Source organism: Bufo gargarizans, unplaced genomic scaffold (assembly GCF_014858855.1).
Source record: "Bufo gargarizans isolate SCDJY-AF-19 unplaced genomic scaffold, ASM1485885v1 original_scaffold_1387_pilon, whole genome shotgun sequence".
Taxonomy (NCBI): domain Eukaryota; kingdom Metazoa; phylum Chordata; class Amphibia; order Anura; family Bufonidae; genus Bufo; species Bufo gargarizans.
In genome coordinates this window covers 27,939-51,855 of record NW_025334333.1, presented here as the reverse complement: position 1 = coordinate 51,855, position 23,917 = coordinate 27,939, and the positions used below count along the sequence as shown (strand labels likewise).

Here is a 23,917-nt window from a genome sequence, read left to right as displayed (position 1 = left end):
CGCATCCCGGATGAGGCCGCCAAGTTAATATATGCAATGAGGGGGTGCACATTGTATGACAATACATGCTCATGGTTACAGTGCCCCCAAGGTGATCAGAGTGCACATGCTGGGCGTTGTAGTGCTCACGGCTGTTAACAATCTGAGGGTTATGTTCCTCCCAGGGGATGAGATTTGATATTCTTGGGTTTGCACTTCTCCCAGATTGTCAGTCCTGACATTCTGAGGGTTGTAGTGCTCCAGAATGAAGGACATTTTGAAATTTCACAGCTGCCTGGAAAACCCCCAGAGTCTATGTCCAAATCTGTGGCCCCATGGCGCTACCCACGATTTCCAATCTACTTTACAGTGATGGTCATCAGTTGCCCTCCTTACACGGGTTAGCTGTACCCGCGCTTCATTTCAGCTCAACCTTGTTCTCTTCTTCTCCAGACAGTGAACCTCGAAACGTGGACCTCTTGTCAGTCTCCTTGGTGTCTGTGGCGGTAGTGACGGGGCTCCTGGTGCTAATTCTGGTGATAATTGTCATCCTAGTGAACCGACACCACAAGAGGAAAACAAAGAGACTTTCAGAGAAAATGTGAGTCCCTGGAGCTGCCTATATGTAATGGTGGAGCGGTGAGCGCTGCCTATATGTAATGGTGGAGCGGTAAGCGCTGCCTATATGTAATGGTGGAGCGGTGAGCGCTGCCTATATGTAATGGTGGAGCGGTGAGCGCTGCCTATATGTAATGGTGGAGCAGTCAGCGTTGTCTATATGTAATGGAGCGCTGCCTATATGTAATAATGGAGCGGTGAGCGCTGCCTATATGTAATGGTGGAGCAGTCAGCGTTGTCTATATGTAATGGTGGAGCGGTGAGCGCTGCCTATATGTAATGGTGGAGCGGTTAGCACTGCCTATATGTAATGGTGGAGCGGTTAGCACTGCCTATATGTAATGGTGGAGCGGTCAGCGTTGTCTAAATGTAATGGTGGAGCGGTGAGCACTGTCTATATGTAATGGTGGAGCGCTGAGCACTGCATAAATGTAATGGTGGAGCGGTGAGCGTTGCCTATATGTAATGGTGGAGCGGTGAGCACTGTCTATATGTAATGGTGGAGCGCTGAGCACTGCAAAAAATGTAATGGTGGAGCGGTGAGCGTTGCCTATATGTAATGGTGGAGCGGTGAGCGTTGCCTATATGTAATGGTGGAGCGGTTAGCACTGCAAAAAATGTAATGGTGGAGCGGTGAGCGTTGCCTATATGTAATGGTGGAGCGGTGAGCGTTGCCTATATGTAATGGTGGAGCGGTTAGCACTGCCTATAAGTAATGGTGGAGCGGTCAGCGTTGTCTATATGTAATGGTGGAGCGGTGAGCACTGTCTATATGTAATGGTGGAGCGCTGAGCACTGCATAAATGTAATGGTGGAGCGGTGAGCGTTGCCTATATGTAATGGTGGAGCGGTGAGCACTGTCTATATGTAATGGTGGAGCGCTGAGCACTGCAAAAAATGTAATGGTGGAGCGGTGAGCGTTGCCTATATGTAATGGTGGAGTGGTGAGCACTGTCTATATGTAATGGTGGAGCGGTCAGCACTGCCTATATGTAATGGTGGAGCGCTGAGCACTGCATAAATGTAATGGTGGAGCGGTGAGCGCTGCCTATATGTAATGGTGGAGTGGTGAGCACTGCCTATATGTAATGGTGGAGCGGTGAGCGCTGCCTATATGTAATGGTGGAGCGCTGAGCACTGCATAAATGTAATGGTGGAGCGGTGAGCGCTGCCTATATGTAATGGTGGAGCGATGAGCGCTGCCTATATGTAATGGTGGGGCGGTGAGCGCTGCCTATATGTAATGGTGGGGTGGTTAGCGCTGCCTATATGTAATGGTGGGCAGTCAGCGCAGTCTATATGTAATGATGGAGCAGTCAGCACTGTCTAAATGTAATGGTGGGGCGGTGAGCGCTGCCTATATGTAATGGTGGAGCGGTGAGCACTGTCTATATGTAATGGTGGAGCGCTGAGCACTGCAAAAAATGTAATGGTGGGGCGGTGAGCGCTGCCTATATGTAATGGTGGAGCGGTGAGCGCTGCCTATATGTAATGGTGGAGCGGTGAGCGCTGCCTATATGTAATGGTGGAGCGGTGAGCGCTGCCTATATGTAATGGTGGAGCGGTGAGCGCTGCCTATATGTAATGGTGGAGCGGTGAGCGCTGCCTATATGTAATGGTGGAGCGGTGAGCGCTGCCTATATGTAATGGTGGAGCGGTGAGCGCTGCCTATATGTAATGGTGGAGCGGTGAGCGCTGCCTATATGTAATGGTGGAGCGGTGAGCGCTGCCTATATGTAATGGTGGAGCGGTGAGCGCTGCCTATATGTAATGGTGGAGCGGTGAGCGCTGCCTATATGTAATGGTGGAGCGGTGAGCGCTGCCTATATGTAATGGTGGAGCGGTGAGCGCTGCCTATATGTAATGGTGAGGCGGTGAGCGCTGCCTATATGTAATGGTGGAGCGGTGAGCGCTGCCTATATGTAATGGTGGAGCGGTGAGCGCTGCCTATATGTAATGGTGGAGCGGTGAGCGCTGCCTATATGTAATGGTGAGGCGGTGAGCGCTGCCTATATGTAATGGTGGAGCGGTGAGCGCTGCCTATATGTAATGATGGAGTTGTGAGCTCTGACTATATTTAAAGTGGAGCAGTGAGCGCTGCCTATATGTAATGGCGGAGCAGTGAGCGCCGCCTATATGTAATGGTGGAGCAGTTAGCGTTGTCTATCTGTAATGGTGGAGCGGTTAGCGTTGTCTATATGTAATGGAGCGCTGCCTATATGTAATGGTGGAGTGGTCAGCGCTGTCTATATGTAATGGCGGAGCGGTCAAAGCAGTCTATATTTAATGGTGGAGCGGTCAGCACGGTCTATATGTAATGATGGAGCAGTCAGCGCAGTCTATCTGTAATGGTGGAGCGGTTAGCGTTGTCTATATGTAATGGAGCGCTGCCTATATGTAATGGTGGAGCGGTGAGCGCTGCCTATATGTAATGGTGGAGCGGTGAGCGCTGCCTATATGTAATGGTGGAGCGGTTAGCGTTGTCTATCTGTAATGGTGGAGCGGTTAGCACTGCCTATATGTAATGGTGGAGCGGTTAGCGTTGTCTATATGTAATGGAGCGCTGCCTATATGTAATGGTTGAGCGGTGAGCGCTGTCTATATGTAATGGTGGAGCAGTTAGCGTTTTCCATCTGTAATGGTGGAGCGGTTAGCGTTGTCTATATTTAATGGAGCGCTGCCTATATGTAATGGTGGAGCAGTGAGCGCTGCCTATATGTAATGGTGGAGCGGTTACCGTTGTCTATCTGTAATGGTGGAGCGGTTAGCGTTGTCTATCTGTAATGGAGCGCTGCCTATATGTAATGGTGGAGTGGTCAGCGCTGTCTATATGTAATAGAGCGCTGAGCACTGCCTATATGTAATAGTGGAGTGGTCAGCGCTGTCTATATGTAATGGTGGAGCGGTTAGCACTGCCTATATGTAATGGTGGAGCGGTTAGCGTTGTCTATATGTAATGGTGGAGCGGTGAGCGTTGTCTATATGTAATGGTGGAGCGGTTAGCACTGCCTATATGTAATGGTGGAGCGGTGAGCGCTGCCTATATGTAATGGTGGAGCGGTGAGCGCTGCCTATATGTAATGGAGCGCTGCCTATATGTAATGGTGGAGCGGTGAGCGCTGCCTATATGTAATGGTGGAGCGGTGAGCGCTGCCTATATGTAATGGTGGAGCGGTCAGCGTTGTCTATATGTAATGGTGGAGCGGTGAGCGCTGCCTATATGTAATGGTGGAGCGGTGAGCGCTGCCTATATGTAATGATGGAGTTGTGAGCTCTGACTATATTTAAAGTGGAGCAGTGAGCGCTGCCTATATGTAATGGCGGAGCGGTGAGCGCCGCCTATATGTAATGGCGGAGGGGTGAGCGCTGCCTATATGTAATGATGGAGCAGTCAGCACTGTCTAAATGTAATGGTGGGGCGGTGAGCGCTGCCTATATGTAATGGTGGAGCGGTGAGCGCTGCCTATATGTAATGGTGGAGCGATGAGCGCTGCCTATATGTAATGGTGGGGCGGTGAGCGCTGCCTATATGTAATGGTGGAGCGGTGAGCGCTGCCTATATGTAATGGTGGAGCGATGAGCGCTGCATATATGTAATGGTGGAGCGGTGAGCGCTGCCTATATGTAATGGTGGAGCGATGAGCGCTGCCTATATGTAATGGTGGGGCGGTGAGCGCTGCCTATATGTAATGGTGGGGCGGTGAGCGCTGCCTATATGTAATGGTGGAGCGGTGAGCGCTGCCTATATGTAATGGTGGAGCGATGAGCGCTGCCTATATGTAATGGTGGGGCGGTGAGCGCTGCCTATATGTAATGGTGGGGTGGTTAGCGTTGTCTATATGTAATGGTGGGCAGTCAGCGCAGTCTATATGTAATGATGGAGCAGTCAGCACTGTCTAAATGTAATGGTGGGGCGGTGAGCGCTGCCTATATGTAATGGTGGGGCGGTGAGCGTTGTCTATATGTAATGGTGGGCAGTCAGCGCAGTCTATATGTAATGATGGAGCAGTCAGCACTGTCTATATGTAATGGTGGGGCGGTGAGCGCTCTCCATATGTAATGGTGGAGAGGTGAGCGCTCTCTATATGAAATGGTGGAGCACTGAGTGCTGTCTATATGGAATGGTAGAGCGGTAAGCGCTCTATATGTAATGTGGAGCAGTGAGCGCTTTCAATATGTAATGGTGGAGTGGTGAGTGCTGTCTATATGTAATGGTGGAGCTGTGAGCGCTCTCCATATGTAATGGTGGAGTGGTGAGCGCTTTCCATATGTAATGGTGGAGCGGTGAGCGCTGCCTATATGTAATGGTGGAGCTTTGAGCGCTCTCTATATGTAATGGTGGAGTGGTGAGTGCTGTCTATATGTAATGGTGGAGCTGTGAACGCTCTCCATATGTAATGGTGGAGTGGTGAGCGCTTTCCATATGTAATGGTGGAGCGGTGAGCGCTCTCTATATGCAATGGTGGAGCTGTGAGCGCTCTCTATATGCAATGGTGGAGCTGTGAGCGCTCTCTATATGTAATGGTGGAGCGGTGAGCGCTCTCTATATATTATAGCGGTGAGCGCTCTCTATATGTTATGGTGGAGCGGTGAGCGCTCTCTATAAGTAATGGTGGAGCTGTGAGCGCTCTCTATATGTTATGGTGGAGCGGTGAGCGCTCTCTATATGTAATTGGTGAGCGGTGAGCGCTCTCTATATGTAATGGTGGAGCTGTGAGCGTTCTCTATATGTTATGGTGGAGCGGTGAGCGCTCTCTATATGTTATAGCGGTGAGCGCTCTCTATATGTTATGGTGGAGCGGTGAGCGCTCTATAAGTAATTGTGGAGCTGTGAGCGCTCTCTATATGTTATGGTGGAGCGGTGAGCTCTCTCTATATGTAATTGGTGAGCGGTGAGCGCTCTCTATAAGTAATGGTGGAGCTGTGAGCGCTCTCTATATGTAATGGTGGAGCTGTGAGCGCTCTCTATATGTTATGGTGGAGCGGTGAGCGCTCTCTATATGTAATGGTGGAGCAGTGAGCGCTCTCTATATGTAATGGTGGAGCAGTGAGCGCTCTCTATAAGTAATGGTGGAGCTGTGAGCGCTCTCTATAAGTAATGGTGGAGCTGTGAGCGCTCTCTATATGTTATGGTGGAGCGGTGAGCGCTCTCTATATGTTATAGCGGTGAGCGCTCTCTATATGTTATGGTGGAGCGGTGAGCGCTCTCTAAAAGTAATGGTGGAGTGGTGAGCGCTCTCTATATGTAATTGGTGAGCGCTGAGCGCTCTATAAGTAATGGTGGAGTGGTGAGCGCTCTCTATATGTAATTGGTGAGCGCTCTCTATAAGTAATGGTGGAGCAGTGAGCGCTTTCAATATGTAATGGTGGAGTGGTGAGTGCTGTCTATATGTAATGGTGGAGCTGTGAGCGCTCTCCATATGTAATGGTGGAGTGGTGAGCGCTTTCCATATGTAATGGTGGAGCGGTGAGCGCTCTCTATATGCAATGGTGGAGCTGTGAGCGCTCTATATGCAATGGTGGAGCTGTGAGCGCTCTCTATGTAATGGTGGAGCTGTGAGCGCTCTCTATATGTTATGGTGGAGCGGTGAGCGCTCTCTATATGTTATGGTGGAGCGGTGAGCGCTCTATATGTTATGGTGGAGCGGTGAGCGCTCTCTATATGTTATGGTGGAGCGGTGAGCTCTCTCTATATGTAATTGGTGAGCGGTGAGCTCTCTCTATAAGTAATGGTGGAGCTGTGAGCGCTCTCTATATGTAATGGTGGAGCTTTGAGCGCTCTCTATATGTAATGGTGGAGCGGTGAGCGCTCTCTATATGTTATGGAGGAGCGGTGAGCGCTCTCTATATGTAATGGTGGAGCGGTGAGCGCTCTCTATATGTTATGGTGGAGCGGTGAGCGCTCTCTATATGTTATGGTGGAGCGGTGAGCGCTCTCTATATGTTATGGTGGAGCGGTGAGCGCTCTCTATGTAATTGTGGAGCGGTGAGCGCTCTCTATAAGTAATGGTGGAGCGGTGAGCGCTCTCTATATGTTATGGTGGAGCGGTGAGCGCTCTCTATGTAATTGTGGAGCGGTGAGCGCTCTCTATAAGTAATGGTGGAGTGGTGAGCGCTCTCTATATGTAATGGTGGAGCGGTGAGTGCTCTCTATATGTTATGGTGGAGCGGTGAGCGCTCTCTATAAGTAATGGTGGAGCGGTGAGCGCTGCCTATATGTAATGGTGGAGCGGTGAGCGCTCTCTATATGTAATGGTGGAGTGGTGAGCGCTCTCTATAAGTAATGGTGGAGTGGTGAGCGCTCTCTATATGTTATGGTGGAGCGGTGAGTGCTCTCTATATGTAATTGTGGAGCGGTGAGCGCTCTCTATAAGTAATGGTGGAGTGGTGAGCGCTCTATATGTTATGGTGGAGCGGTGAGCGCTCTCTATATGTTATGGTGGAGCGGTGAGCGTTCTCTATAAGTAATGGTGGAGTGGTGAGCGCTCTCTATAAGTAATGGTGGAGTGGTGAGCGCTCTCTATATGTAATGGTGGAGTGGTGAGCGCTCTCTATAAGTAATGGTGGAGTGGTGAGCGCTCTCTATAAGTAATGGTGGAGTGGTGAGCACTCTCTATATGTAATGGTGGAGTGGTGAGCGCTCTCTATAAGTAATGGTGGAGTGGTGAGCGCTCTCTATAAGTAATGGTGGAGCGGTGAGCGCTCTCTATATGTTATGGTGGAGGAGTCAGAAATTGCTTTTCATAAAGATTATAAAACTTTGTGTCATATTTCAGTGAGGAGCTTTCAACATTATCCAGACAGACGTCCCGGAGGAGACTGAACTCCAACACGGCCAGCACAGACACCAGGATGCAGGTATGCCCATCCACACACAGCCCCGGGCACAGACACCAGGATGCAGGTATGCCCATCCACACACAGCCCTGGGCACAGACACCAGGATGCAGGTATGCTCATCCACACACAGCCCCGGGCACAGACACCAGGATGCAGGTATGCCCATCCACACACAGCCCCGGGCACAGACACCAGGATGCAGGTATGCCCAGCCACACACAGCCCCGGGCACAGACACCAGGATGCAGGTATGCCCATCCACACACAGCCCCGGGCACAGACACCAGGATGCAGGTATGCCCATCCACACACAGCCCCGGGCACAGACACCAGGATGCAGGTATGCCCATCCACACACAGCCCCGGGCACAGACACCAGGATGCAGGTATGCCCATCCACACACAGCCCCGGGCACAGACACCAGGATGCAGGTATGCCCATCCACACACAGCCCCGGCACAGACACCAGGATGCAGGTATGCCCATCCACACACAGCCCGGGCACAGACACCAGGATGCAGGTATGCCCATCCACACACAGCCCTGGGCACAGACACCAGGATGCAGGTATGCCCATCCACACACAGCCCCGGGCACAGACACCAGGATGCAGGTATGCCATCCACACACAGCCCCGGGCACAGACACCAGGATGCAGGTATGCCCAGCCACACACAGCCCCGGGCACAGACACCAGGATGCAGGTATGCCCATCCACACACAGCCCCGGGCACAGACACCAGGATGCAGGTATGCCCATCCACACACAGCCCCGGGCACAGACACAGGATGCGGGTATGCCCATCCACACACAGCCCCGGGCACAGACACCAGGATGCAGGTATGCCCATCCACACACAGCCCCGGGCACAGACACCAGGATGCAGGTATGCCCATCCACACACAGCCCCGGGCACAGACACCAGGATGCAGGTATGCCCATCCACACACAGCCCCGGGCACAGACACCAGGATGCAGGTATGCCCATCCACACACAGCCCCCGGCACAGACACCAGGATGCAGGTATGCCCATCCACACACAGCCCCGGGCACAGACACCAGGATGCAGGTATGCCCATCCACACACAGCCCCGAGCACAGACACCAGGATGCAGGTATGCCCATCCACACACAGCCCCGGGCACAGACACCAGGATGCAGGTAAGCCCATCCACACACAGCCCCGGGCACAGACACCAGGATGCAGGTATGCCCATCCACACATAGCCCTGGGCACAGACACCAGGATGCAGGTATACCATCCACACACAGCCCCGGGCACAGACACCAGGATGCAGGTATGCCCATCCACACACAGCCCCGGGCACAGACACCAGGATGCAGGTATGCCCATCCACACACAGCCCCCGGCACAGACACCAGGATGCAGGTATGCCCATCCACACACAGCCCCGGGCACAGACACCAGGATGCAGGTATGCCCATCCACACACATCCCCGGGCACAGACACCAGGATGCAGGTATGCCCATCCACACATAGCCCCGGGCACAGACACCAGGATGCAGGTATGCCCAGCCACACACAGCCCCGGGCACAGACACCAGGATGCAGGTATGCCCATCCACACAGCCTCGGGCACAGACACCAGGATGCAGGTATGCCCATCCACACACAGCCCCGGGCACAGACACCAGGATGCAGGTATGCCCATCCACACACAGCCCCGGGCACAGACACCAGGATGCAGGTATGCCCATCCACACACAGCCCCGGGCACAGACACCAGGATGCAGGTATGCCCATCCACACACAGCCCCCGGCACAGACACCAGGATGCAGGTATGCCCATCCACACACAGCCCCGGGCACAGACACCAGGATGCAGGTATGCCCATCCACACACAGCCCCGGGCACAGACACCAGGATGCAGGTATGCCATCCACACACAGCCCCGGGCACAGACACCAGGATGCAGGTATGCCCATCCACACACAGCCCCGGGCACAGACACCAGGATGCAGGTATGCCCATCCACACACAGCCCCGGGCACAGACACCAGGATGCAGGTATGCCCATCCACACACAGCCCCGGGCACAGACACCAGGATGCAGGTATGCCCATCCACACACAGCCCGGGCACAGACACCAGGATGCAGGTATGCCCATCCACACACAGCCCCGGGCACAGACACCAGGATGCAGGTATGCCCATCCACACACAGCCCCGGGCACAGACACCAGGATGCAGGTATGCCTCCCACACCACAGCCCAACAGCCCGGGCACAGACACCAGGATGCAGGTATGCCCATACCACACACAGCCCCGGGCACAGACACCAGATGCAGGTATGCCCATCCACACACAGCCCCGGGCACAGACACCAGGAGCAGGTATGCCCATCCCACACAGCCCCGGGCACAGACACCAGGATGCAGGTATACCCATCCACACACCAGCCCCGGGCACAGACACAAGGATGCAGGTATGCCCATTCCACACACAGCCCCGGGCACAGACACCAGGATGCAGGTATGCCCAGCCACACACAGCACCGGGCACAGACACCAGGATGCAGGTATGCCCATCCACACACAGCCCCGGGCACAGACACCAGGATGCAGGTATGCCCATCCACACACAGCCCCGGGCCAAGAAACCAGATGCAGGTAAGCCCATCCACACACAGCCCCGGGCACAGACACCAGGATGCAGGTATACCCATCCACACACAGCCCCGGGCACAGACACCAGGATGCAGGTATGCCCATCCACACACAGCACCGGGCACAGACACCAGGATGCAGGTATGCCCATCCACACACAGCCCCGGGCACAGACACCAGGATGCAGGTATGCCCATCCACACACAGCCCCGGGCACAGACACCAGGATGCAGATATGCCCATCCACACACAGCCCCGGGCACAGACACCAGGATGCAGGTATGCCCATCCACACACAGCCCCGGGCACAGACACCAGGATGCAGGTATGCCCATCCACACACAGCCCGGGGAACAGACACCAGGATGCAGGTATGCCCATCCACACACAGCCCCAGGCACAGACACCAGGATGCGGGTATGCCCATCCACACACAGCCCCGGGCACAGACACCAGGATGCAGGTATGCCCATCCACACACAGCCCCGGGCACAGACACCAGGATGCAGGTATGCCCATCCACACACAGCCCCGGGCACAGACACCAGGATGCAGGTATGCCCATCCACACACAGCCCCCGGCACAGACACCAGGATGCAGGTATGCCCATCCACACACAGCCCCGGGCACAGACACCAGGATGCAGGTATGCCCATCCACACACAGCCACAGACACAGACACCAGGATGCAGGTATGCCCATCCACACACAGCCCCGGGCACAGACACCAGGATGCAGGTATGCCCATCCACACACAGCCCCGGGCACAGACACCAGGATGCAGGTATGCCCATCCACACACAGCCCCCGGCACAGACACCAGGATGCAGGTATGCCCATCCACACACAGCCCCGGGCACAGACACCAGGATGCAGGTATGCCCATCCACAACACAGCCCCGAGCACAGACACCAGGATGCAGGTATGCCCATCCACACACAGCCCCGGCACAGACACCAGGATGCAGGTAAGCCCATCCACACACAGCCCCGAGCACAGACACCAGGATGCAGGTATGCCCATCCACACATAGCCCTGGGCACAGACACCAGGATGCAGGTATACCCATCCACACACAGCCCCGGGCACAGACACCAGGATGCAGGTATGCCCATCCACACACAGCCCCGGGCACAGACACCAGGATGCAGGTATGCCCATCCACACACAGCCCCCGGCACAGACACCAGGATGCAGGTATGCCCATCCACACACAGCCCCGGGCACAGACACCAGGATGCAGGTATGCCCATCCACACACATCCCCGGCACAGACACCAGGATGCAGGTATGCCCATCCACACATAGCCCCGGGCACAGACACCAGGATGCAGGTATGCCCAGCCACACACAGCCCCGGGCACAGACACCAGGATGCAGGTATGCCCATCCACACAGCCTCGGGCACAGACACCAGATGCAGGTATGCCCATCCACACACAGCCCCGGGCACAGACACCAGGATGCAGGTATGCCCATCCACACACAGCCCCAGGCACAGACACCAGGATGCAGGTATGCCCATCCACACACAGCCCCGGGCACAGACACCAGGATGCAGGTATGCCCATCCACACACAGCCCCGGGCACAGACACCAGGATGCAGGTTATGCCCATCCACACACAGCCCCGGGCACAGACACCAGGATGCAGGTATACCCATCCACACACAGCCCCGGGCACAGACACCAGGATGCAGGTATGCCCATCCACACACAGCCCCGGGCACAGACACAGGATGCAAGGTATGCCCATTCCACACACAGCCCCGGGCACAGACACCAGGAGTGCAGGTATGCCCATCCACACACAGCCCCCGGGCACAGACACCAGGATGCAGGTATGCCCATCCACACACAGCCCCGGGCACAGACACCAGGATGCAGGTATGCCCATCCACACACAGCCCCGGGCACAGACACAGGATGCAGGTATGCCCATCCACACACAGCCCCGGGCACAGACCACCAGGATGCAGGTATGCCATCCACACACAGCCCCGGTCACAGACACAGGATGCAGGTATGCCCATCCACACACAGCCCCGGGCACAGACACCAGGATGCAGGTATGCCCATCCACACATAGCCCCGGGCACAGACACCAGGATGCAGGGTATGCCCATCCACACACAGCCCGGGCACAGACACCAGGATGCAGGTATGCCCATCCACACACAGCCCCGGGCACAGACACCAGGATGCAGGTATGCCCATCCACACACAGCCCCGGCACAGACACCAGGATGCAGGTATGCCCATCCACACACAGCCCCGGGCACAGACACCAGGATGCAGGTATGCCCATCCACACACAGCCCCGGGCACAGACACCAGGATGCAGGTATGCCCATCCACACACAGCCCCGGGCACAGACACCAGGATGCAGGTATGCCCATCCACACACAGCCCCGGGCACAGACACCAGGATGCAGGTATGCCCATCCACACACAGCCCCGGGCACAGACACCAGGATGCAGGTATGCCCATCCACACACAGCCCCGAGCACAGACACCAGGATGCAGGTATGCCCATCCACACACAGCCCCGGGCACAGACACCAGGATGCAGGTATGCCCATCCACACACAGCCCCGGGCACAGACACCAGGATGCAGGTATGCCCATCCACACACAGCCCCGGGCACAGACACCAGGATGCAGGTATGCCCATCCACACACAGCCCCGGGCACAGACACCAGGATGCAGGTATAGCCCATCCACACATAGCCCCGGGCACAGACACCAGGATGCAGGTATACCCATCCACACACAGCCCCGGGCACAGACACCAGGATGCAGGTATGCCCATCCACACACAGCCCCGGGCACAGACACCAGGATGCAGGTATGCCCATCCACACACAGCCCCGGGCACAGACACCAGGATGCAGGTATGCCCATCCACACACAGCCCCGGGCACAGACACCAGGATGCAGGTATGCCCATCCACACACAGCCCCGGGCACAGACACCAGGATGCAGGTATGCCCATCCACACACAGCCCCGGGCACAGACACCAGGATGCAGGTATGCCCATCCACACACAGCCCCAGGCACAGACACCAGGATGCAGGTATGCCCATCCACACACAGCCCCGGCACAGACACCAGGATGCAGGTATGCCCATCCACACACAGCCCCGGGCACAGACACCAGGATGCAGGTATGCCATCCACACACACCAGAGCAGGTATGCCCCATCACACACGAGCCCGGCACAGACACCAGGATGCAGGTATGCCCATCCACACATAGCCCCGGGCACAGACACCAGGTGCAGGTATGACCATCACACACAGCCCCGGGCACAGACACCAGGATGCAGGTATGCCCCATCCACCCACAGCCCCGGGCACAGACACCAGGATGCAGGTATGCCCATCCACACACAGCCCCGGGCACAGACACCAGGATGCAGGTATGCCCATCCACACCACAGCCCCTGGGCACAGACACCAGGATGCAGGTATGCCCATCCACACACAGCCCCGGGCACAGACACCAGATGCAGGTATGCCCATCCACACAAGCCCCCGGGCACAGACACCAGGATGCAGGTATGCCACCACACACAGCCCAGGGCACAGACACCAGGATGCAGGTATGCCCATCCACACACAGCCCCGGGCACAGACACCAGGATGCAGGTATGCCCATCCCACACACAGCCCGGGCACAGACACCAGGATGCAGGTATGCCCATCCCACACAGCCCCGGGCACAGACACCAGGATGCAGGTATTGCCCATCCAACACAACAGCCCCTGCACAGACACCAGGATGCAGGTATGCCCATCCACACACAGCCCCGGGCACAGACACCAGGGATGCAGGTATGCCACATCCACACACAGCCCCGGCACAGACACCAGGATGCAGGTATGCCCATCCACACACAGCCCGGGCACAGACATACCAGGATGAAGGTATGCCCATCCACACACAGCCCCGGGTCACAGACACCAGGATGCAGGTATGCCCATCCACACACAACCCCGGGCACAGACACCAGGATGCGGTATGCCCATCCACACACAGCCCCGGGCACAGACACCAGGATGGCAGGTATGCCCATCCACAACATCAGCCTCGGGCACAGACACCAGGATGCGGTATGCCCCATCCACACACAGCCCGGGTACCGACACCAGGATGCAGGTAGCCCCTCCACACACAGCCCCGGGCACAGACACCAGGATGCAGGTATGCCCATCCACACACAGCCCCGGGCACAGACACAGGATGCAGGTATGCCCATCCACACACAGCCCCGGGCACAGACACCAGGATGCAGGTATGCCCATCCACACACAGCCCCGGGCACAGACACCAGGATGCAGGTATGCCCATCCACACACAGCCCCGGGCACAGACACCAGGATGCAGGTATGCCCATCCACACACAGCCCCGGGCACAGACACCAGGATGCGGTATGCCCATCCCCACACAGCCCCGAGGCACAGACACAGGATGCAGGTATGCCCATCCACACACAGCCCCGGGCACAGACACCAGGATGCAGGTATGCCCATCCACACAACAGCCCCTGGTCACAGACACCAGGATTGCAGGTATGCCCATCCACACACAGGCCCGGGCACAGACACCAGGATGCAGGTATACCCATCCACACACAGCCCCGGGCACAGACACCAGGATGCAGGTATGCCCATCCACACACAGCCCCTGGGCACAGACACCAGGATGCAGGTATGCCCTCCACACACTAGCCCCGGGCACAGACCAGGATGCAGGTATGCCCATCCACACAAGCCCAGGGCACAGACACCAGGATGCAGGTATGCCCATCCACACACAGCCCCGGGCACAGACACCAGGATGCAGGTATGCCCATCCACACACAGCCCCGGGCACAGACACCAGGATGCAGGTATGCCCATCCACACAGCCCGGGCACAGACACCAGGATGCAGGTATGCCCATCCACACAGCCCCGGGCACAGACACCAGGATGCAGGTATGCCCATCCACACACAGCCCCGGGCACAGACACCAGGATGCAGGTATGCCCATCCACACACAGCCCCGGCACAGACACCAGGATGCAGGTATGCCCATCCACACACAGCCCCGGGCACAGACACCAGGATGCAGGTATGCCCATCCACACACAGCCCCGGGCACAGACACCAGGATGCAGGTATGCCCATCCACACACAGCCCCGGGCACAGACACCAGGATGCAGGTATGCCCATCCACACACACACCCGGCACAGACACCAGGATGCAGGTATGCCCATCCACACACAGCCCCGGGCACAGACACCAGGATGCAGGTATGCCCATCCACACACAGCCCCGGGCACAGACACCAGGATGCAGGTATGCCCATCCACACACAGCCCCGGGCACAGACACCAGGATGCAGGTATGCCCATCCACACACAGCCCCGGGACAGACACCAGGATGCAGGTGCCCATCCACCACAGCCCCGGGCACAGACACCAGGATGCAGGTATGCCCATCCACACACAGCCCCGGGCACAGACACCAGGATGCAGGTATGCCCATCCACACACAGCCCCCGGGCACAGACACCAGGATGCAGGTATGCCCATCCACACACAGCCCCGGGCACAGACACCAGGATGCAGGTATGCCCATCCACACACAGCCCCGGGCACAGACACCAGGATGCAGGTATGCCCATCCACACACAGCCCCCCAGACACCAGGATGCAGGTATGCCCATCCACACAGCCCCGGCACAGACACCAGGATGCAGGTATGCCCATCCACACCCACCCCGGGCACAGACACCAGGATGCAGGTATGCCCATCCACACACAGCCCCGGGCACAGACACCAGGATGCAGGTATGCCCATCCACACACAGCCCCGGCACAGACACCAGGATGCAGGTATGCCCATCCACACACAGCCCCGGGCACAGACACCAGGATGCAGGTATGCCCATCCACACACAGCCCCGGGCACAGACACCAGGATGCAGGTATGCCCATCCACACACAGCCCCGGCACAGACACCAGGATGCAGGTATGCCCATCCACACACAGCCCCGGGCACAGACACCAGGATGCAGGTATGCCCATCCACACACAGCCCCGGGCACAGACACCAGGATGCAGGTATGCCCATCCACACACAGCCCCGGGCACAGACACCAGGATGCAGGTATGCCCATCCACCCACAGCCCCGGGCACAGACACCAGGATGCAGGTATGCCCATCCACACACAGCCCCGGGCACAGACACCAGGATGCAGGTATGCCATCCACACACAGCCCCGGGCACAGACACCAGGATGCAGGTATGCCCATCCACACACAGCCCCGGGCACAGACACCAGGATGCAGGTATGCCCATCCACACACAGCCCCGGGCACAGACACAGGATGCAGGTATGCCCATCCACCACACAGCCCCGGGCACAGACACCAGGATGCAGGTATGCCCATCCACACACAGCCCGGGCACAGACACCAGGATGCAGGTATGCCCATCCACACACAGCCCCGGGCACAGACACCAGGATGCAGGTATGCCCATCCACACACAGCCCCGGGCACAGACACCAGGATGCAGGTATGCCCATCCACACACCCCGGCACAGACACCAGGATGCAGGTATGCCCATCCACACACAGCCCGGCACAGACACCAGGATGCAGGTATGCCCATCCACACACAGCCCCGGGCACAGACACCAGGATGCAGGTATGCCCATCCACACAGCCCCCAGACACCAGGATGCAGGTATGCCCATCCACACACAGCCCCGGGCACAGACACCAGGATGCAGGTATGCCCATCCACACACAGCCCCGGGCACAGACACCAGGATGCAGGTATGCCCATCCACACACAGCCCCGGGCACAGACACCAGGATGCAGGTATGCCCATCCACACACAGCCCCGGGCACAGACACCAGGATGCAGGTATGCCCATCCACACACAGCCCCGGGCACAGACACCAGGATGCAGGTATGCCCATCCACACACAGCCCCCAACACCAGGATGCAGGTATGCCCCACAGACAACAACCAGGATGCAGGTATGCCCATCCACACACAGCCCCACACACACCAGGATGCAGGTATGCCCATCCACACACAGCCCCGGGCACAGACACCAGGATGCAGGTATGCCCGGGCACAGACACCAGGATGCAGGTATGCCCATCCACACACAGCCCCGGGCACAGACACCAGGATGCAGGTATGCCCATCCACACATAGCCCCGGGCACAGACACCAGGATGCAGGTATGCCCATCCACACACAGCCCCGGGCACAGACACCAGGATGCAGGTATGCCCATCCACACACAGCCCCGGGCACAGACACCAGGATGCAGTATGCCCATCCACACACAGCCCCGGGCACAGACACCAGGATGCAGGTATGCCCATCCACACACAGCCCCGGGCACAGACACCAGGATGCAGGTATGCCCATCCACACACAGCCCCGGGCACAGACACAAGGATGCAGGTATGCCCATCCACACACGCCCCGGGCACAGACACCAGGATGCAGGTATGCCCATCCACACACAGCCCCGGGCACAGACACCAGGATGCAGGTATGCCCATCCACACACAGCCCCGGGCACAGACACCAGGATGCAGGTATACCCATCCACACACATCCCCGGGCACAGACACCAGGATGCAGGTATGCCCATCCACACACAGCCCCGGGCACAGACACCAGGATGCAGGTATGCCCATCCACCACACAGCCCGGGCCAAGACACCAGGATGCAGGTATGCCCATCCACACACAGCCACGGGCACAGACACCAGGATGCAGGTATGCCCATCCACACACAGCCCCGGGCACAGACACCAGGATGCAAGTATGCCCATCCACACACACAGCCCGGGCACAGCACAGGATGCAAGTATGCCCATCCACACACAGCCCCGGGCACAGACACCAGGCTGCAGGTATGCCCATCCACACACAGCCCCGGGCACAGACACCAGGATGCAGGTATGCCCATCCACACACAGCCCCGGGCACAGACACCAGGATGCAGGTATGCCCATCCACACACAGCCCCGGGCACAGACACAGGATGCGGTATGCCCATCCACACAGCCCCGGGCACAACACCAGGATGCAGGTATGCCCATCCACACAGCCCCGGGCACAGACACCAGGATGCAGGTATGCCCATCCACACACAGCCCCAACACAACAGGATGCAGGTATGCCCATCCACACAGCCTGGGCACAGACACCAGGATGCAGGTATGCCCATCCACACTAGCCCTGGGCACAGACACCAGGATGCAGGTATGCCCATCCACACACAGCCCGGGCACAGACACCAGGATGCAGGTATGCCCATCCACACACAGCCCCGGGCACAGACACCAGGATGCAGTATGCCCATCCCACACCAGGATGCAGGATGCCCATCCACACACAGCCCCGGGCACAGACACCAGGATGCAGGTATGCCCTCCACACACAGCCCCGGCACAGACACCATCCAACACATGCCCCGGGGCACAGACACAGGATGCAGGTATGCCCATCCACACACAGCCCCGAGCACAGACACCAGTATGCAGGTATGCCCATCCACACACAGCCCCGGGCACAGACACCAGGATGCAGGTATGCCCATCCACACACAGCCCCGGGCACAGACACCAGGATGCAGGTATGCCCATCCACACACAGCCCCGGGCACAGACACCAGGATGCAGGTATGCCCAGCACACACATCCCCGGGCACAGACACCAGGATGCAGGTATGCCCCTCCACACACAGCCCCGGGCACAGACACCAGGATGCAGGTATGCCCATCCACACACAGCCCCCGGCACAGGACACCAGGATGCAGGTATGCCCATCCACACACAGCCCCGGGCACAGACACCAGGATGCAGGTATGCCCATCCACACACAGCCCCGGGCACAGACACCAGGATGCAGGTATGCCCATCCACACACAGCCCCGGGCACAGACACCAGGATGCAGGTATGCCCATCCACACACAGCCCCGGGCACAGACACCAGGATGCAGGTATGCCCATCCACTGACACCAGGATGCAAGTATGCCCAGCCACACACAGCCCCAGGCACAGACACCAGGATGCAGGTATGCCCATCCACACACAGCCCCGGGCACAGACACAAGGATGCAGGTATGCCCGGGCACAGACACCAGGATGCAGGTATGCCCATCCACACACAACCCCCGGCACAGACACCAGGATGCAGGTATGCCCATCCACACAGCCCCGGGCACAGACACCAGGATGCAGGTATACCCATCCACACACAGCCCCGGGCACAGACACCAGGATGCAGGTATGCCCATCCACACACAGCCCGGGCACAGACCACCAGGATGCAGGTATGCCCATCCACACACAGCCCCGGGCACGACACCAGGATGCAGGTATGGCCCATCCACACACAGCCCCGGGCACAGACACCAGGATGCAGGTATGCCCATCCACGCACGCCCCGGGCACAGACACCAGGATGCAGGTATGCCCAATCCACACACAGCCCTGGCACAGACACAAGATGCAGGTATGCCCATCCACACATAGCCCCGGGCACAGACACCAGGATGCAGGTATACCATCCACACACAGCCCCGGGCACAGACACCAGGATGCGGGTATGTCCATCCACACACAGCCCTGGGCACAGACACCAGGATGCGGGTATGCCCATCCACACACAGCCCCGGGCACAGACACCAGGATGCAGGTATGCCCATCCACACACAGCCCCGGGCACAGACACCAGGATGCAGGTATGCCCATCCACACACAGCCCCGGGCACAGACACCAGGATGCAGGTATGCCCATCCACGCACAGCCCCGGGCACAGACACCAGGATGCAGGTATGCCCATCCACAGACACCAGGATGCAGGTATGCCCATCCACACACAGCCCCGGGCACAGACACAGGATGCAGGTATGCCCATCCACGCACAGCCCCAGGCACAGACACTAGGATGCAGGTATGCCCATCCACACACAGCCCCGGGCACAGACACCAGGATGCAGGTATGCCCATCCACACAGAGCCCCGGGCACAGACACAGGATGCAGGTATGCCCATCCACACAGAGCCCCGGGCACAGACACCAGGATGCAGGTATGCCCGGGCACAGACACCAGGATGCAGGTATGCCCATCCACACACAGCCCCGGGCACAGACACCAGGATGCAGGTATACCCATCCACACATAGCCCCGGGCACAGATACCAGGATGCAGGTATGCCCGGGCACAGACACCAGGATGCAGGTATGCCCATCCACACACAGCCCCGGGCACAAACACCAGGATGCAGGTATGCCCATCCACACATAGCTCTGGGCACAGACACCAGGATGCAGGTATGCCCATCCACACACAGCCCCGGGCACAGACACCAGGATGCAGGTATGCCCATCCACACACAGCCCCGGGCACAGACACCAGGATGCAGGTATGCCCATTCACACAGAGCCCCGGGCACAGACACCAGGATGCAGGTATGCCCATCCACACACAGCCCCAGGCACAGACACCAGGATGCAGGTATGCCCATCCACACACAGCCCCGGGCACAGACACCAGGATGCAGGTATGCCCATCCACACAGAGCCCCGGGCACAGACACCAGGATGCAGGTATGCCCATCCACACACAGCCCCAGGCACAGACACCAGGATGCAGGTATGCCCATCCACACACAGCCCCGGGCACAGACACCAGGATGCAGGTATACCCATCCACTGACACCAGGATGCAAGTATGCCCAGCCACACACAGCCCCGGGCACAGACACCAGGATGCAGGTATACTCATCCACACAGAGCCCCGGGCACAGACACCAGGATGCAGGTATGCCCATCCACACAGAGCCCCGGGCACAAACACCAGGATGCAGGTATGCCCATCCACACATAGCCCTGGGCACAGACACCAGGATGCAGGTATACCCATCCACACACAGACCCGGGCACAGACACCAGGATGCAGGTATGCCCAGCCACACACAGCCCCGGGCACAGACACCAGGATGCAGGTATGCCCATACACACACACCAGGATGCAGGTATGCCCATACACACACAGCCCCGGGCACAGACACCAGGATGCAGGTATGCCCATCCACACACAGCCCCAGGCACAGACACAGGATTCAGGTATGCCCAGGCACAGACACCAGGATGTAGGTATACCCATCCACACACAGGATGCAGGTATGCCCATCCATACACAGCCACAGATACCAGGATGCAGGTATGCCCATCCACACACAGCCCCGGGCACAGACACTGGATGCAGGTATGCCCATCCACACAGAGCCCCGGGCACTGACACCAGGGTGCAGGTATGCCCATCCACACATATATATTCCAGGCCGGTGGATAATAATTGTTATTTTTTGTGTGTTTTAGCTAGAAGAGAGCATGAATCTGAGAGGCCATCACCCCGACAGCCTGCGGGACCCCAGTATCAGTTCGATGATGGTGAGGACATCTCCTAGGGTCCACACTTCTATACACAGGGCCTGGGCAGTTAGCCTGGTGCCTCCAGTCACATAATTTACAGGGGATGTGTAAAGGTTAAACATGGCATACTATAAGTGGGCACAGAACTTTTCCACCACCCTTTCATTCCGGTTGAATTCAGTTCAACTTGAGGGATGTCTGAACTGAGGCGTCTGCAAGGGGGACTGAGGCGTCTGCAAGGGGGACTGAGGCGTCTGCAAGGGGGAGTGAGGCGTCTGCAAGGGGGAGTGAGGCGTCTGCAAGGGGGACTGAGGCGTCTGCAAGGGGGACTGAGGAGTCTGATCAATCTAAACGGGGCAGAGGAGACCGGAGGGCAGAACATTCTGAAGAAGTACAGAGCATTCTACAGGAGGACCATCGGAGTCTGGAAGGGGACACAAGAGTCTGGAGCAGGGGAGTGCAGTCTGGAGGGGGGCAGCCGAGTCTGGAGGGGGCAGCCGAGTCTGACAATAGCTTACTCGCCTCTACCTATTCAGAACACATGCACAACTGGCTGAAATTGGGGGAAATAGTGGTCACTCAAACAAGCGTTTGGCCAACAGACATCTCATGTGCATGAGCAGCCTAAGAGCGACAATTTGTGCACACTATAAGGCAGTACATGCTACCCACAAGCTATCCAGATCTCTGTGCTCATATGTAGCAGATGAAATGGCTATGGACCTATCCTCCATCAATGCTTAGGAACACCATACACTACTCTCTAAGTTCATATTCTAAGGTGAATGGTTCTCTCTCACTGTAAATCTGTGTCACTACTTGGGCCCAGTACATATGGCTTCCCTCCACTGGGAATTGTTTCTGTTATAGCTTGACATTTGCATTATATTCTGACCATGTGTTGCTGTCCATTAGGGGGAAGAGGCGGACAGACGCAGCTATTCCACACTTACAACTGTACGGGAAATAGAGACGCAGACAGAACTGCTGGCCACGGTTCCAGATGAGGAGGTGAAGGAGGAAGAGGAGGACCGAACACAAGAGGAACCTCTGGAGGAGAAAGAACTTGACCAAAGTGAGCGAGGAAGCACTGGAATCTTGTCCACCCAGCCATTCATCAAGCAGGGGATGAGCCATTTTTATCAGGAGAATGGGACTCTACGAGCCAAGCCGACTACTAACGGAATCTACATAAATGGCCGAGGACATCTCGTATAACTACAACCTCCCAATTCCTTTAAGACTCTCACATTGTGGACAAGGAGCCACAACATTATCTGGCAACAGACTTAGTGGCTTCATAAGAAGGATCTTCAGCTGCAGGACATGGTGGGGTCGGTCATTATGCCCAATTGTTAAATTGTGTAGATGTCAGTGTGCCTGGAGCCATGTCCCGTGTCACCATCATCAAGTCCTACACTGCAGAGAGTGTCCCTGGTCACGCCTGCTGCATCCTCTTCAGATCTCTGGGATTAAACTGTTGACATTTAAAGTCTCCTGGGAAGAGGGTTCTGGAATTGAACTGATTCACCTCGTCAGGAATAGATTGTGAGCAATGTCCATGTGTCATATTATGGACAGGCAGCCGCCAGCAGAGCCAGAGAGGCACAGACATGCTTGGAATTATGGCCGTATATTGTATAGATGCCTAAATCTGTACTGGTAAGAGTGAATTGCCAGCATGCTAGAAGAGGAACCAAGACTTCTTCAGCATGACTCACTGCAGGACTGTTGTGAAATTTCAGCTACGGTGATACTAATTGTTCTAGGGCCAAAACCGTAAAACTCCCCCCAATCAAAAAAAATCAGCCCCTGGTACACACCCTCTGGGTCCACGTTGTGGAATGATTGTGTGGACCCTATGAATGGAGGTCTTACTGGGGCCTCGGGCTGTGGACTTTTCCATAATGCTGGAGGTTAGGCACTCATTAGTATTTGTACATATGGATGTAAATGTCTTCTCTGCTCATTGTAAGGACGTGTAAGACGAGAGGCACGTCTCGGGTATTTATGTGTGCTGTATAGATTTTCTACATATGGTATTTATGTCCGGGGCGGGTGTTTTTATTTTCATTGCAGGGAAAATCTTGTACAAAGATGATTAATACTTGAAGGTCAATGTCAGTAAATCACTGGGATTTAAAGTCATCTGGTGTGATCGTCTTCATTTCCTGTGCCTTCCCAAGATGTGAATCTGCGGCTCAGGCCATACACTGGTGACCTTCCACAGAGGATAGGGAACGTGGCCCTTCTCCTCTTCTGCCCCATACTGCACACATTTTCTTAGACCTCTACCCTCGGGGTCTTGTCTTGAACATCCAAAGTTCCTGTTACTGTTAGCATGGTCACCGAGGTCCT

The 23,917-nt window shown here is 57.0% G+C and overlaps 1 protein-coding gene across 1 annotated transcript in view; it reads left to right on the top strand.

Moving 5' to 3' along the window:
* Positions 1-23,707, top strand: part of NECTIN4 (nectin cell adhesion molecule 4) — a 29,598-nt gene extending 5,891 nt beyond the window's left edge. Inside the window, exons 6-9 of the mRNA XM_044274016.1 lie at positions 433-580; positions 7,374-7,455; positions 21,506-21,577; positions 22,475-23,707. Coding sequence (XP_044129951.1) covers positions 433-580; positions 7,374-7,455; positions 21,506-21,577; positions 22,475-22,777 — 605 coding nt within the window. The 3' untranslated portion in view covers positions 22,778-23,707. The remainder of the gene's footprint in view (positions 1-432; positions 581-7,373; positions 7,456-21,505; positions 21,578-22,474) is intronic.
* Positions 23,708-23,917: the final 210 nt, after the last annotated feature.